Here is a 15148-nt window from a genome sequence, read left to right as displayed (position 1 = left end):
GGCCACAGGATTCTCCATGGCTAAAAACATCAAAATCTGCCCTAACATGACTAAAACCTGCACAAGGGACGATATTTTCAGTGTAAATGACGAAGCAATCTATGTTGCAAATTATTGGTCAGGGAAAATCTAATTTAATCTTATTGGTGCTATCGGACACGGAAGAAGAAGAAGAAGAACATCAAAATAATTGTGAGACAACGACCCACGGGAGAAGGAGCCAATGGGCGAACTCGGGCATGAAATTTGCAACTAAAACTGACAAATTTCCATGTTTGTTTCGTCTGAAGGACCAGTGGATGAGGTGCAATGAGAGAAAATTTAATTTTGGAAAGTTAACAGGAAGCAGGAAAATCTCCACGATCCTTCGAGGATTGCAGGCTCGCGTTGTACACTGGTTGGGTTTGGTGTCCACAGCAGTGTGGGTGGTGGGTCTGACACCGTAAAGTTACAACGATTAGAGTGCGCACCGTGCTCTGCGCGCTATGCGTAAAGTAGGCCTACAGTCTTGTAAGCGCTAATATGCGGCTCACGCCAACTACTGACCGACTGCACTGCGTTTGGCGCAATGCGAGAAGTATTCATGCAGTCTGGTAGGCGCTAATGTGCGCATCGCGCCGATCGCACTGTTTGGCGCAATGCGTGAAGTATTCATCCAGTCGTGCAGGCGCTGATATGTGTTTAGTGCCGGCCGCACTGTGTTCTGCGCGATTATTCGAATTCATGTTTGAATTATCGCGGTGTCGAATACAGGGGCTTAAAAGGCACATGTTGCGTTTTGACGCCGTGTGAGCATTCCAACGTTGCCTCGTTTTTCCCGATAACGAGAAAAGTAAGGAAAGTTCTTTAAGTTCGCTTTTTTAAATTAAATGACCATTAAACAAGGTACAATTTTAAGCACTCTGATACATGATTCTTCATCAGAATTTCTCGAAGATCACGATTCGCGCATAGAAAATTACTGAAATAGACTCCCAGCTAAGATATTGACGTTTTTATGGTTGCTTTCGAGCCGAATAAATTCTATGTACTACCATTTCACAGTGCATGTTACCGCTTTTTCCTTTTTTTTCTACGTATATCATCGACCCGCCAAATATTTAAATTATTCTTAAGTTAAAAAACGCACTCTGTCAGATAACTCACTAACTACGAGTTTTCAAGTACCAAACTCTGCCGACAGGTAGCATTATCCTCCCTTCCCGTCCATACGTGTAAAGATTGTTTACATTCATAATTAGGGTTATGTTTTTTCTCCGCTCAAAGTTTGGACTTTTTCGGCAAATTGTTCCGTGAATTTGTCTATTCTTATCACTAATTTATTTCACCCGAAGTGTTTATCATTCTAGTCCACGTCTTTTTGCCCTTCTAAATAATGAGTGAAACTCTTTTGTTCCTCTTTTCCTTAATAGACACAGGAGCAATTCTGTTCCTACTTGTTTACTTCGTATCCTTTTTTCTCACTACCGTTTATTTTCACACATTATTTTCAAGTATTATCGTTCTTATCATATTCATTAGTATTTGCATGCATTATATGTACTAATTTTAGAGAGCTCTTATTAGTTGCTTTTAATAGTGCACAGACCTAATGCAGGCATTGCGCAGATTATGCAACGAGCACTGTCATGATGAATCATAGGAGTATTGATGAGACCAGGTTACTGGTCAGTAAAAACATGCAAAGTCCTTACAACTGATGCAAAATAATGGGAACTTTGCAGCACTCAAGTCAATTTTCAAGTTTGGTTGCGTTTCAGCCAGATAATAATTTAAATTACCTATTGGCTCTCAACTGGATGAGATAATCAGTACCTATACTTTGCTCGCTTCTTAATTCCATGGAAGAAGAAGAATTAACAGTATTGATACCTTAGTGTCAGCAAAGTAGAAACTTTCGTCATTTGTATCTGCTCCAATAACTTTTTCCAAAGCTCTATTTAATTTTTAAACTGTAGGTATGCTCTAGTAAATTCAGAAGAAATTATTTGCTGTCTTTCATTTTATCACAAGAATTTTCAAGGACCATAGACCGCAGACACTAGAAAATTTCTGCCACTATTCAGGAGGCCAATTACAGGGATGTAGCATACTACTAACATGGTCTGCAAGAAGGAGCGACGTACCATCCTTGATCCACCGTCAATAAGCTCAAGAGCTTGGTGATAATGGTTGTCTGCCAGTGATGTCCAATGAGCTGTGTAGGCTTTCTTGTCCCTAGAATTAGGATCTGCCCATCATCAGAGAAATTGAAGTCAATTTTGGTGGATTTAGGCCGGCAAGTGTCTGCCATGGGCGAAACGAAAGACAGTTGCTTCATTGCATGAAATAAAATAATTTATACACCATACATAAAATATATTTTCAAGAAAGTAAGTCTTCAGGAATGGAAGTTGTAGGTAGAGTATTAACTATTTTGACTCGGCCAACGAAAGGCAAAGTTAGAGCTTTTTTTACTGTGGCTCCTTAAATTCATCCAGAAGTTTTGACTCGCCAACTGCTTCAAATAGAATCATCATGTATAAGTTTTTAATTTTTCTCCTTAATTCAATCATCTCAGGTCATAACCTTATCAGACTTAGAATCTGACTACCTAAATGCCCAACAATGCTGTGCACAGTTAAATATTGTAAGTATAATCAGTTCTCCGGTTTTTTTAGTCTTTCTGTAAATGGTGGATTTTTTCTTCTTCAAATTTGATGTACGGCAAATCTTTAGTCCACCCATCATATAGTTTTTACCCTCATTCTTTTTTTCTTTTTCTATGTAAGTTGGTTTGTAGAATTTAAAAAAAAAAAAATTCACCTCTCTAAAACACAATTGCATCGCTTTGAAAATTGTTTAAATGGCTAACATGTCAACTCTAAACCATGTGCCCAACCTGAACTATAGAGAGGAAAACTGAGTGAAATTTATGTCGAAAGTAAGCAGTCCTTGTCTTAACTAGAATACCTATTGATTTTTTTTTCTATGATTCTCATGTTTCAGTGGGTGATACCAAAGTTAGCAGCTCATGTGGTGATCTTCGTGTTATTCATCTTGTTCCAATGTTGGTGGCTGGCGTTAGCAAACATTCCGGTTTTAGCATGGATTTCTTATGAGTAAGTTCTTACTCTGCTAACGCATACCTACTCAAAGACGGTAAAGGGAACAGCAAAAGTAGAAGAAGAAAAAAAATACAAGTTAGAGGTGTCATCAGATAAGTTGACATTTGTTTACTCTTGATTTTCAGGCGCAAGCAACAAATTTACGCCTCTGCACAAAGCATCATTCGACACTATCCACTTTGGAAACATCTGTCTCATAATCGTATCATAATGAAAACTCAGTTATGATCTGCGACTTTAATGTGGTTGTGATTTCTGTGTGACTAAAAATTAAAGTGTTACAAGGTTTGAAATATTAAAATACCTATCCAAGCGTGTGTTCTCGCTCCTGCGAGAGTCGGATGTTTTCATGTGGATAGTAGTGATGCGAAAACGCCTGCAAATTGAAAGTGAACAAATGACAACTTAGCTGATGACTTTTGAAAGAGTACTTCTCCAAAGTGGGAGCATTATTTAAAGTTTCAAAGCAAATATTATTAAAAGTCCGGAGAAGTCTCAGGTCTGCATGAAATGTTTGATCACTTGGAACTTTTTGCAGCCCTGCCTGCTGTATGGCTCAACACAGTTATAATGAAGCATTACTGCCAGAAGTGCATGGTGCCTGATACCTGTCTCTTCTTATTGAAGCTTTATTCCTTGCCCTTTTTTTGCCCAACGGATGAAAGTAAATATACTAATCTCAAGAAGGACATATCTAGGTGTCAGGTAATTTTAGATGGATACTTTCAGAAGTTATCAGTTTGAATGCAGACTCCAAATTTTACTCGTTAAATAAACCCTGTAAATTTAATTTTTTCATTTTTAGGTTTTACTCCGTTCCTCCTGGTAATACCGGTGTTTATGACCCAACTGAGATTCACAACCATGGACAGCTTAGAAAATACATGCGAGACTGCCTGATATCAATAGGATGGTATTTAATTGCTTTCTTCTGTTATTTATACTGGTAAGTGTCAATCAGAGTTTGAATAATTGTGCTTAAGATTTTTTATTCCACAGAGAAAAAAAGTAGGTGTTTGCATTTCGGGCATCTTGGAAATTTTTTGATGACGCAGGTCGGCACAGCGGCTTTTGTCATTGATTTTCTTGGAAATGGTGTAATTTATGGAAAAAAGTCATTCTATAAAAAGTGCTTGAAATATCATGAGTTGATTTAAGCAAAAAAATGAGATATTATGGTCCGTTTTTCATACTTTGAATTCCGGATTTTGCTGGCCAGGTTGTACCAACCCAAGTCACAGGGCAAATAAACCTCAAGATGCAAACACCTCCTTTTTTTCCCCTATGGTTTTATTCCTTCAAGTGAAACATACAATCCTTTAAAAGGTACGCTCAAATTAAGAAGGTGCAGTAATCAGTCTTGATCATTGGAATTTGAATGTAGATAATTCGTTGGAAACTTGAGTTCAATTTTTACCATTTTTTGTCTAAAATTTGATGGATGGTTTCATTGTCATTTATCACTCATGATCAGTCCTCACCACTCAACCCTTTCAATGCCCAGATTTAAGTTACTGGTCCCCTGGTTTACGCACCCTCTAAACCATGGACAAGTCAATTCATTTTACTCTATATTTTTGCTCTGGAGGGCTACCATATTGATGAAATTTTGTACTTGTAATACCTACTTGTAGACTTTCCATTGGTGAGGATATGAATTGCAGCCTTGTACACTAAGATTTTGGAAAAAATAAGTGCATTGCTTTTACCCAACAAGTGATTGAATTTTTGCTCAATATACTCGAAAAAACTGATGTTTGTAAGTAAATTGTGGTAAAACTGTAATAAAAAAATTGTCTGGACTCATATTTCAACTATAGATAATTTTAAATCTCTTATCTATTGAATTATACAAAAATTATATTGATTTATTTTATTAGGTGATTTAGGGTTATGAGTTGGACTATTAATAATTGATTAATAATTTGATATTTAATAGAAGTAATACTTAAATACGCATTAGAACCAAGCAGCGGTAAAGAAGCATCATCAACCCTGAAAATTAATTGTTTTTCATCTTAATTTTAGTACATATCCGCTTTGCCTTGTAAGCTCCTAATTAATTATCAACCTTCAGATTGTGCTAATATCTGTTTGTTTTTATTTCCAGTCTAATTCTTTCTCTAATCAAAGACAACCCTCTGGAGAAAGACGGTCTACCATCTGATCATTAAAATTGAAGACTTCACCACTGTATCTCATGTTAATATTAATTTTTTACCTCCTAAGCTAATGTTATTACTCTTAAGCTTTAGTCAATTTTGCACTCTCTTTTTCTGCCTCAACAAGTTAATTTACTAATTTGTTATGAGTATGCAGACAACATGGCTATGCCTTCACACAATTTTGTAAACTGATCGATCTTTACCTCAAATTTTAAATATTATCATTATTTGAAACGTCTATCTCCAACATGGTTATGTTTCATACAATCCGACCTGTAACCTTTCAGAAAAAATGGTGAATATAAAAACTAAATATTTATTGTGTTTTTAAAATTTTTGTTTCCTTTTATCTTTATATTTTATCATTTTAGTTGCCTCAAGAGGTCTACAAAATTTGTATTAGTAGGTACTTTCTCAAACTTTCAATAAGCGGTGTGGAGTCCATGTGTTTGCAATGTACTAGAAAATATTCAATTTTTTTCGATACGTTTTTTTAGATTTTTCCGGTGAAAATTTTAAAAATAAAAACAACCCTAATAAATTATTGTCATGCTGTAGACTGTTTTATTCCTGCACACTCAATTGGCCTAATAAATTTTAGCACATGTTGTACAAAATTAAAACAAATGCAGCATGATGCCTAGTTTTGTAAATAAAATTGTCCAGCCCTCTTTTTCAGTCCTGATGAAAATTTTGCTAAAGGCATAGTTTCAATGTTGTCAGTAAATCTACCAATCTTCTTGTTGATTTGTATGAAGTCTCAGGATTGGTACTTCCGATCGTTCCAACCAAATAATCTTCATTTATTCTAATATTCAGTGCGTATATTAAAACTTTACTTTAACTTGCCATCATATTGATGATTTACTAAAAAAAATTCTCGCCGGTGAATCCTCTCAGAGAAGAGGAAAATTCTCTCTTGAAGCAATCTGAGCCAAATTAAAGTGATTCACAAAATCTCTTACTTCAGGAACTATATTTATTTGACTTCTAATGCAGAAAAGAGACCATTTTGGCCCGAAATTCTTAACTGTCACTAATTCTGACAAAAGGGTTCTGATCTAGATAGTGTTAACCTTCAGAAAAAATCATTAAAATTTTGTCGATATTTCATCATTAAAATGTTTTGGTACAGAGTTCTCAAAAATATTATACCACTGGTTTGATTTTCACATTGATCAGAATTTCTGTCTTAACATTTATTTGAGCCTATCTGGACACAGAATTCAGCGCTTAGAAAATTGATTAAACAATTTATTTGAACTTGAATGGGTCAAATGCAGTCATGCTTACAAAAAATGTAAGTCTTAAGAGGAGAGTTTTGTGTGTACTGATGTGTGTTCAATAAGTTTCTCAGATGTTGAGAATTGATGGTTTTTAACCTAAAATGTACTTTTTCACCTTGGTTTTTGTATTTTGTTTGATTGAAAAGGTTGATAAAGTTTTTTTCGAAAAAACAAAAGATCTTGAATTTCTTTACTTCCAAATCTGTCGCAAGTGTAAAATTTTCTCTTGCACTTCACATTATCATTTAACTTATTTGACTTGTTATCTGCATCATAGAGCACAAGTTATGAATATGACAAAATAACAGGGTTCAAATAGCTCTAATCCTATGCATTTTCCGAAAAGGCCTCTACGACTTACTGGAACATGTTGGGTTTTGTGAAAAGGTCAACACAATGTACTAATTAAATTAATTTTTCAGTAGATTTGCATTTTTCATTCAGATGTTTGCACAAAATCATCATATCGTGTTGTTTGCATTTTTCAGGAGAAAAAACATTTGGACTTAACAGTTTTTAAGCCTAAAAGATTATGAATGTGAAGGTATCTCTCATTTTTTTCTTATCACTTGAGTTGAAATTTATAACTCAACAGAGGTAGATCCATTAGTAAGGTGTGCTTTTAAATTACTAATTATTTTGGGGGCTACAAATGGAATCACCAATACTATTTTTAATCGGCACAGCGCAATAGCTGAAATTTTCACTGTCAACACATCACCTAAGAATTGTGCAGCTTACACAGCTAGTGCTGTAAAATTTCAGGCATTTTTAATTTCATCAGTGACTCCATTTGCAGTTCCTATGACGAAATTGCTTCAGACTTTTAACCATTACCCAACATCACATACACACATGCTAGTCAAATTTTGTTATATCTTAAAAAACCTTTTTTGCATGCAATCTACCTTTCAAATCATACAAAAGCTTCCAGACAGTTGATTCTCTCAACTTTATGAGACATTTTGTTGTCAATTACATTATATTATGAAAAAGTGAGAGCATTAGCGAAAAAAAAAACTTCCATATTGATTGATCATTTACAAATGTATTTACAATAGAAATTAAGTCAACCACAATAAAATTATAAAAATATTGATGTTGTACTTTCACACATAGAAAAAGAAAATGGAAAAGTGGTGAAATAAATAACACAACAAATTTTCCTTTCTCTTTTTTGCAACACTTACTCAAAAAAATTAGGTGCAAGACCAATTCCTCTTTCTTAAGTCTCATGAAATAAAGCCTTTGACGAATTCTTCTCAGTGTTTTCCATTAAGGGTAATGCTAGATTTTGACGATAATGTAAAAGTTTTCATGTGTATACATGTTCAAGCAAGCTGAAATCAACATGAGAAATCTGAGATTCACTAAATTAATTCCTAATCTACTTACTTCAGTTCAAAAGAAATTAAATAAGAGAAAAACAACACCATCTTCACAACAATTTTGCAAGTTACTTATATTCATCATTCAAAAACTAGTTTTAAAATTTGAAAGACTTTCATTTAAATACTGTCTAAGTTAGGAGCAGCCAGGGAGTTTTAACAATGCAAAAGTGAAAAACTGCCAATGAAACAGTATTTTAAATCTAAAACTGAAGAAATAAATCATGGCCGATCATCCAAAATTTTACTCAATCTCATGGTAAAGGATTGCAGGCTTTAAACCCTATGAAATCCATTGGAGAGAGTAGAAGATTAACTGAGAAGATGAAAGGAAAAACTCCGTTGACAGTGCATTCCATTTTATAACTGAAGAATTCATATTAATGACTCAATGAAGCATCAGGGATAATCAGCTCAGTTAGTGAGTCTGGAGAACATCATATCACCTGATATTTTAAGGTAAAGCTGAAGTATTTTTGATAAAGTTTATTATGCAAAATTTCTTCATGCTGCTTTGAACTTTTTCTTCTTTTGTGCTTTGTTCACTTTGGCCTTTAGTGCATCCAGATCCACATCACTACTTTCCTTCTTCCGTTTCTGAGCTGGTGCCTCCTCCGGTGGGACGAATGCCTGATTCCTCTTTGCCTGTCGTCGCTTGTCTGCTTCGATTTCTTTCTCCTTCTTTTCACTTGCTTTCTTGTACTTCCTCTCGTCCTCTTTAAGGAAGTACTCACCAGATGCCAGCATTTTATCCACCTGAAAGAGAAAAAAACAATATTAGAAGAGAGAACTATACCTCATTTTGGCAGGGCCTCAATTTTCAAATTTTAAAGTACAGTTGAATTATGTGCAGACTCCTGAAATTTTAAAATCCTAATTGCACCTCTGGAAAACTTGAGTTGCAGGTTTAGGTTGTCACTTACTATTACCTTTTCAGCCATTTTTACACCTGTCTACTTACTTTCTGGCAGGCTTAGATTTTGAGAAAATTTGGTTGAAGGTCAATGAATTTTTTGTTCACTTGCTTTCACACTTTGACCCTGCTCATTCTCACTTGTGCAATGAACTTTAAGAATATACTTATTTAACGGCTGAAAGAAGCACTGAGCTAAGACAGACCATCCAAGCTTTGCTGTAATTTTAACACTTTAATGCTTACCTGATTTGATATCATAATACAAATAGTGCATTTCCAGAAAGATTATATTCTAGTTTTATCATTACGAGCAGTTTACCTGCTTTAAAAAGACACACTGAGTATGCTACTTTCAAATATATACTGTAGTTCAAAACGGCTTCATGGCAAGGGCACTTAATTCCCCTACTTTTTTATTGTGCTTAAAAGCAAATGAAAATCATTTTACAGGTGCTACTGTCCCCACCTAGGCAGGGTATAAACAGCAAGAGATACCAATCTCTACCAGTCTTTCTCCCTTATGAAAAGGGTAAAATACCAGAGGTAAAACAAGCAGAGTTTTGCAGCCCACGATTAGATTTGATTAGTGCTCTTTCCTGGTACATCTCGATTCCAGCAGATTTTTCATGAAAGAACGCAGCTGCTCTGTATTTGGACTTGGCCACATATTTATTCCTCAAAACTTAAGAATAATGTTTACAGAGACAGACAGATCCAAAGATGAGGTACCAGACCAAAGAATGCAAGAAAGCGCTTTTCACAAACATGATACTTCCTTAGAAACGTCTTCCTCACATTATACGAATCAAGATTCTATTTTTAACTTCATGAACTGATGAAGTATCGAAATCGAGATGATAGAACACAGATCATTATACATTTTTTACCATTAAATATTCGAGAACCAAAGTTACCGGACAGATCATTACCTTGCTTTCAGGCTGCGGGGGCGGGAATGGAGTGTATTGCTTCTTTTGCTTCTTGACTTTGGGCTGTTTTCGCTTACTTGTATTTTTGGACTGGAACTTTGGTAAAAAGCGTGTCCAGTCTTCATTTTTCAGCTTAGGGTCCTTCATCAGCTCTTTCTTTATCATAAGGGCTTTAATATTGTAGATAGGATGGACATTTTTCATAGTGTCCTCCACAATTTTTCGTACCTGTAACATAAACCAGTAATTTCCTCATTAAATATAAAGAGTTTCAATTTAGTATGCACAATAAATCTAGCCGCAGATGGTAGGACACAGGGACTGCTTGCGCTGAGATATTTTTTCTACATTTATGTAAGTCAACAAAGTTGAGGGACTGTTTTGTGTGAGCTGTTGTAGGTAAGGAATGTGTTGAAACACGTGAAAAAACACCAGATTACACTCCACAGGAGTCTGCTGACTGCCACAACCTACTGTAGAGTTAAAAGAAGATAACTAATACTACAAAAGGGGTGGGTGGCTTCGCTATGGAAAATGCTCACATTTAGAGAGCTTGTACAACGATCTCAAGATCAAACAACATTTCACTCACTTGCTTGTCAAATTTTGATACCTAGCGAATGTGCTTTGCCTGCTGTCCCTTGGGCATTCTCAGCGCAATGCTGGAGGCAGCGCTGGCTCACTGATTATAAACATTTTACATGTAAGTGAGTTAACCGTTGTTTGATTTGTATTCTTGTGCAGGTCTCCAAAAGGAATAACATTATTAACGATCTCTAGATCAAGAATTCAAATGATACCAGTACCGATTTCCACCTCTTGGTCAGAAAAAATCATAACTGCCAATTCTCTTTTTTTGAAATGGGGCAGGATTTTGCCGTGATAATGGTACAAATGAACTGGAACGCACTGACCAGAAAGGAACCAAGCCACATCAGATATTGTCAAATTTAAGTGTGCTACTTAATTTTTTACATGAGGACAGTTGTGCTGATTTTCGTGCAAATTTCAGTAAATATTCTGCGTAGTATGAAGCAACTTTCTTTAAATTTTCAAAGAAATCCGCTTAAACGAATGTATGTATGAGTTGCTCTTACTGCGCTCTAGGGCTATGCTTTTCTAGGGCACTCTGCGACGTCTACTCGCCACAGGAATCTATCATGGTAGAGATCCCTTGGAAGCTGGCTCTATCTCTTCACGGAAGCCCTCTGCCCACCGATTGGCTGGAAGCCCTGTCGGTCTCCGACCTGGAGGGACCCACTCCAACACCTTCTTTGGCGACCTAGTATCAGCCATCCTCTGCACATGCCCATACAATACTAATTGCTTGGTCATGATATCGTGCACAATTGTCCCCTCAACGCCCGTTATCTCTCGGACATGTTCATTGCTGTTATGTTCTCTCCTCCAGACTCTAGCCAGACGCTTAAACGTTCTCTTGTAAAAAACAGAATTGCCCAATAAAATTTGGCGATAGCTGATGTGGCTTAGTTCCTTTCGGCTAAACGCGGTCCAACTACATTCAGCTAAACGCGGTCCAACTACATTTGGCTCTTCTTCACACTTGGATCTGCAATGTGTGTTTATGGTTGGCAGAGTTCAGTTAAATAATCAGTGGCAAAATTCTAGTTTGGGTTAAAAGATACCTGTTTCTGCAAAAGCAGACTGACCCAGTTTTGTCAGATCCAGTCACTAACACAGAGTTGGCGTAAAGTGGCATAAATCAAGAACTACTAAGAATAGGCATGGACAAAGAATTGATTGATCTATGAATTATAAGCACAAACCTGCAATAGTCCTTTGTGAGGTCCTAGCGCAGATACTGTTTGACCTTGTACTAAAACATAACAATTTGTTAGAAGCTCTATTGACTTTAGCGTACAACCATTTGGACCGATGATTCGCTGCCGCCTCTTGATAAATTTTTCTTTGTTCCGTACAAAGGATTTAATTTTAATTATATCACAACCTATTTCATCCTGCAAAATTTTCACAGCCTGTTCAAATGGTACACTACGAGAGAGAAGTTTGATCATGTCACGCGCTTTGAGAATTATGTATGGATCCCATGTCTTCCGCGTTGTTTTGACGGTTAAACTACCCTCCAACACATCCATTTCACACTTGATATTGTGAGCTTCTAAAGCTTTTTCTACAAGAGGCCAACATTTCCTGAGATACTGTTCTCTGTACTTTGGAAATAGAATACTGAAACTGCTCTCTTCAAGGAGGCCATGAGGGTTGTCTTCAGGCTTGAATTCTGGAATTTTCATAGACCAAGCATTATCAATAACCGTGTCACTGGACATTTTCACGTTAACTGCACATATAACACTTTTCAAAAACACTCATAAAAAGGATTAAAAATTGAATTAATTGAAACAAACCACGTTGTATGGCAATTATACTTCCACGAGCGAAAGTTGAGGTTATGGCTATGTTGACAATGCTGAATTGGCAAATGTGGCTGTTGCCTGATTATCCACTTAATCCACATCTATAAAACTGGAAATAATATGATCAAGAAATAAACCTCGTTGCTTGTCCAGTACTACTAGGAAGCTCATTTTGCAAAAATTTAGAATTTATGCAATAATCCATATATCGCCCTAATTTTAAAATTAGTTCAGAGAGCACTAATTATGAGTAAAATAATTAAATCTCAACCGGCAACAGCTACTTTATTTACAAGTTAAGCAGTCTAAGCATGCGAAAATACGCAATTTTGCGATCTTTAATTTCTTAATAAGAGTGTTTCCTATTTGGTTTTTAGATTTTAAAACAAACCTCGATTAAAAAACTGAAAATAATTTATTTTTTCAGCTTTTCGGACAGTTTTTAGGCTCATAAGCCGAGAAGTCAATATACAGCCTGCGTACGAAAAGTTGGCAGTGCTGGTACATCGCTCAATAGACGCTATTAGTGCAACGTCACAGAAAAGCGATATATATCGATTTTTTTCGCACTGGTAGCATTGAAAGAGGTTATGCCAATGTTATTGTTTGGATCCAATTCGATATAATGGAGAATCCCTATGATGACGTCGCACTAATAGCGTCTATAAAGAGCCTCGCCATGTTTCGCCCTTTTTTTTTTATACCGAGTTGGTCAACGGACTGTGCTCAATGAAAGCCTATGGTAAGGCAAACTTCCATGCAAAGTTTCAAACTGAAGTGACACCTGGTCAGGCCCGCCATATCCCATCTCGGGCCTGGTACCAATTTATCTGGCCCGGGCCCCTAGCACAGGGGGGGGGGGGGGGTCTGGGGGGCCTCCCCCGGGAAATTTTTGAAATTTTAAATCTATTTGGACGCATTATGAAGCTCTTATGATGGAGATTTTCCATCAATTTCTGCAGAATAATTACGCCTTTTTGTTTACTTTCAGCACCAAAAACTTTCGAATTGTTGCATTCAAAACATCTATAAATTTTTTTTTGAGGGGGCAGATAATAATTTTCAATTCTATGGGGAGCCGGGCCCCCCTGGACTCCCCTTTCGTACGTCTATGGCAAGGGAGTTAAGCCATTGAAGTCGAGGATGCCCAGAAAGGAGCCTCTTAGCATCCGACAACGGAAGAAAATGAAACACAGTTACTGAAAATATCATTCTACATATACTCAAAATCTTGAAAATCTCTAAAAAAGTAAGAAAAATTTTATAGTGCCCTAGCGTGTTTTTGAAACTTTATTCACCTTTTGCGGAATTTTTAGGGTAATTTTTTCACTTTTCCCTACGAGACAAGGGTTTACACATGAATTCGTAGTGGTTTGTCACCTGCGTCACGGGCCCCTCCAGGACCCGGGCCCCGGTACCAAGGACCCAGTATTCCCCCCCCCTTGTGGCGGGCCTGCCCCTGGTTTTAGGCTGTACAGCGATGCAATTTTCCAGTTTTCATGTGCTAAAATCAAGGAGATTGGACTATTAGTCCGGTGCATAAGTAGACTAGTACACCCAAGTTGGTCAACGGGACAGGGCTCAAACGAAAGCTCATGGTAAGGCAAACTTCCAGGAAAAGTTTCAACTTGAAGTGAAACCTCGTTTAGGCTGTACAGCGTTGCCAATTTTCCATTTTTATGCGCTATACTCACGAAATACTGAATCGTCATGGTTCAACAGACTAGTATACCCGAGTTGGTCAACGAGACAAGGCTCAAACGAAAGCTTATGGTAAGGCAAACTTCCGGGAAAAGTTTCAACTTGAAGTGAAACCTCGTTTAGGCTGTACAGCGTTGCCAATTTTCCATTTTTATGTGCCAAAATGAAGGAATTCGGGACTAATAGTCCAATGCATCATAATTAAACAGACTAGTGCATCGGTCTACGAGCTGAATACTACCCTGAGATCGAATAGAAGCGCAACTAAAGGCCATCGTGAACTTTTCGAAGCAGTGTTGCCAATTTATTATTAATTTTTTTAACATAAAATTAGGGTTTTTCCGAGATTTTTGGCGGAAAACGTACCTTCATGGGCTATAACTTTGATGAGTATGGGCTAAACATTACGACTCGATAGTAAATGAACGCTACAGACGGAGAAAATTGAATTCCGAACGCAATGTTGCCAAGTATATTTTAATTTCTTACAAAAATTAAAGATTTTCTCACGTGAATGCTTCGATAACGTAATTTCCAAGGCATTCATGTCATTCTGATGACTGAATATCACCATGGCATAGTACATGATTTCTGTTCAAGGCAAAAATGGAAAGTTCAGAGTAACGTTGCCAAATTGTGTACATTTATTTTACGACGAGACGCCTCCCAAAAAGAGAAAACCACTAAAATCACGTTTTGCTTCTCAAAAATATCTTCAAATTGGAGCTGAAAAACTCATCATTTTATCGTAAAAATGCCTTAAAATGGTAATATAGACTTAAAAATTCGTCTTCTCTTTTAAAAATCAATCCGATAGTATTGTATGGTAATAGTTTGCCTACCTTGTATGGTGAAGGAACCTGAAAGCACGATTATTCGCACGAAAAGCTCAAAAATATCGGCGTCTCGTCGTAAAATAAATGTACACAATTTGGCAACGTTACTCTGAACTTTCCATTTTTGCCTTGAACAGAAATCATGTACTATGCCATGGTGATATTCAGTCATCAGAATGACATGAATGCCTTGGAAATTACGTTATCGAAGCATTCACGTGAGAAAATCTTTAATTTTTGTAAGAAATTAAAATATACTTGGCAACATTGCGTTCGGAATTCAATTTTCTCCGTCTGTAGCGTTCATTTACTATCGAGTCGTAATGTTTAGCCCATACTCATCAAAGTTATAGCCCATGAAGGTACGTTTTCCGCCAAAAATCTCGGAAAAACCCTAATTTTATGTTAAAAAAATTAATAATAA

The 15148-nt window shown here is 36.6% G+C and overlaps 2 protein-coding genes across 2 annotated transcripts; one reads left to right on the top strand and one right to left on the bottom strand.

Moving 5' to 3' along the window:
- Positions 1-1212: 1212 nt before the first annotated feature.
- cnir (cornichon-like protein) lies at positions 1213-6734 on the top strand. The gene is made up of 5 exons (XM_019041633.2): positions 1213-1447; positions 2561-2629; positions 2989-3101; positions 3913-4053; positions 5218-6734. Exons 1-5 carry the CDS (start codon positions 1376-1378, stop codon positions 5279-5281), a joined length of 459 nt encoding a protein of 152 aa, XP_018897178.1. The 5' UTR covers positions 1213-1375; the 3' UTR covers positions 5282-6734.
- An 852-nt stretch (positions 6735-7586) lies between these two features.
- On the bottom strand, positions 7587-12242 carry dbe (KRR1 small subunit processome component homolog dbe). Its single transcript, XM_019041631.2, has 3 exons — positions 11579-12242; positions 9792-10019; positions 7587-8702 (listed from the first exon to the last, which is right to left on the bottom strand). Exons 1-3 carry the CDS (start codon positions 12098-12100, stop codon positions 8451-8453), a joined length of 1002 nt encoding a protein of 333 aa, XP_018897176.2. The 5' UTR covers positions 12101-12242; the 3' UTR covers positions 7587-8450.
- Between the last annotated feature and the right edge of the window lie 2906 nt (positions 12243-15148).

This window comes from Bemisia tabaci, chromosome 3 (assembly GCF_918797505.1).
Source record: "Bemisia tabaci chromosome 3, PGI_BMITA_v3".
In the NCBI taxonomy this organism is placed as follows: Eukaryota; Metazoa; Arthropoda; class Insecta; order Hemiptera; family Aleyrodidae; genus Bemisia; species Bemisia tabaci.
Note: the sequence above shows the minus strand (reverse complement) of the source record. Positions and strands in the feature narration are given on the sequence as shown.

Excerpts from the sequence above, each read along its gene's own strand:
- dbe (XM_019041631.2), bottom strand. The coding sequence starts at position 12,100 with ATGTCCAGTGACACGGTTATTGATAATGCTTGGTCTATGAAAATTCCA. Across the intron at positions 10,020-11,578 it reads CTCACAAAGGACTATTGCAG|GTACGAAAAATTGTGGAGGA; the intron begins GTTTGTGCTTAT and ends TTTATGTTACAG. Across the intron at positions 8,703-9,791 it reads CCCCGCAGCCTGAAAGCAAG|GTGGATAAAATGCTGGCATC; the intron begins GTAATGATCTGT and ends TTTCTCTTTCAG.
- cnir (XM_019041633.2), top strand. The coding sequence starts at position 1,376 with ATGAGTGAAACTCTTTTGTTCCTCTTTTCCTTAATAGACACAGGAGCA. Across the intron at positions 3,102-3,912 it reads TTAGCATGGATTTCTTATGA|GTTTTACTCCGTTCCTCCTG; the intron begins GTAAGTTCTTAC and ends TTTCATTTTTAG. Across the intron at positions 4,054-5,217 it reads TTCTTCTGTTATTTATACTG|TCTAATTCTTTCTCTAATCA; the intron begins GTAAGTGTCAAT and ends TTTTATTTCCAG.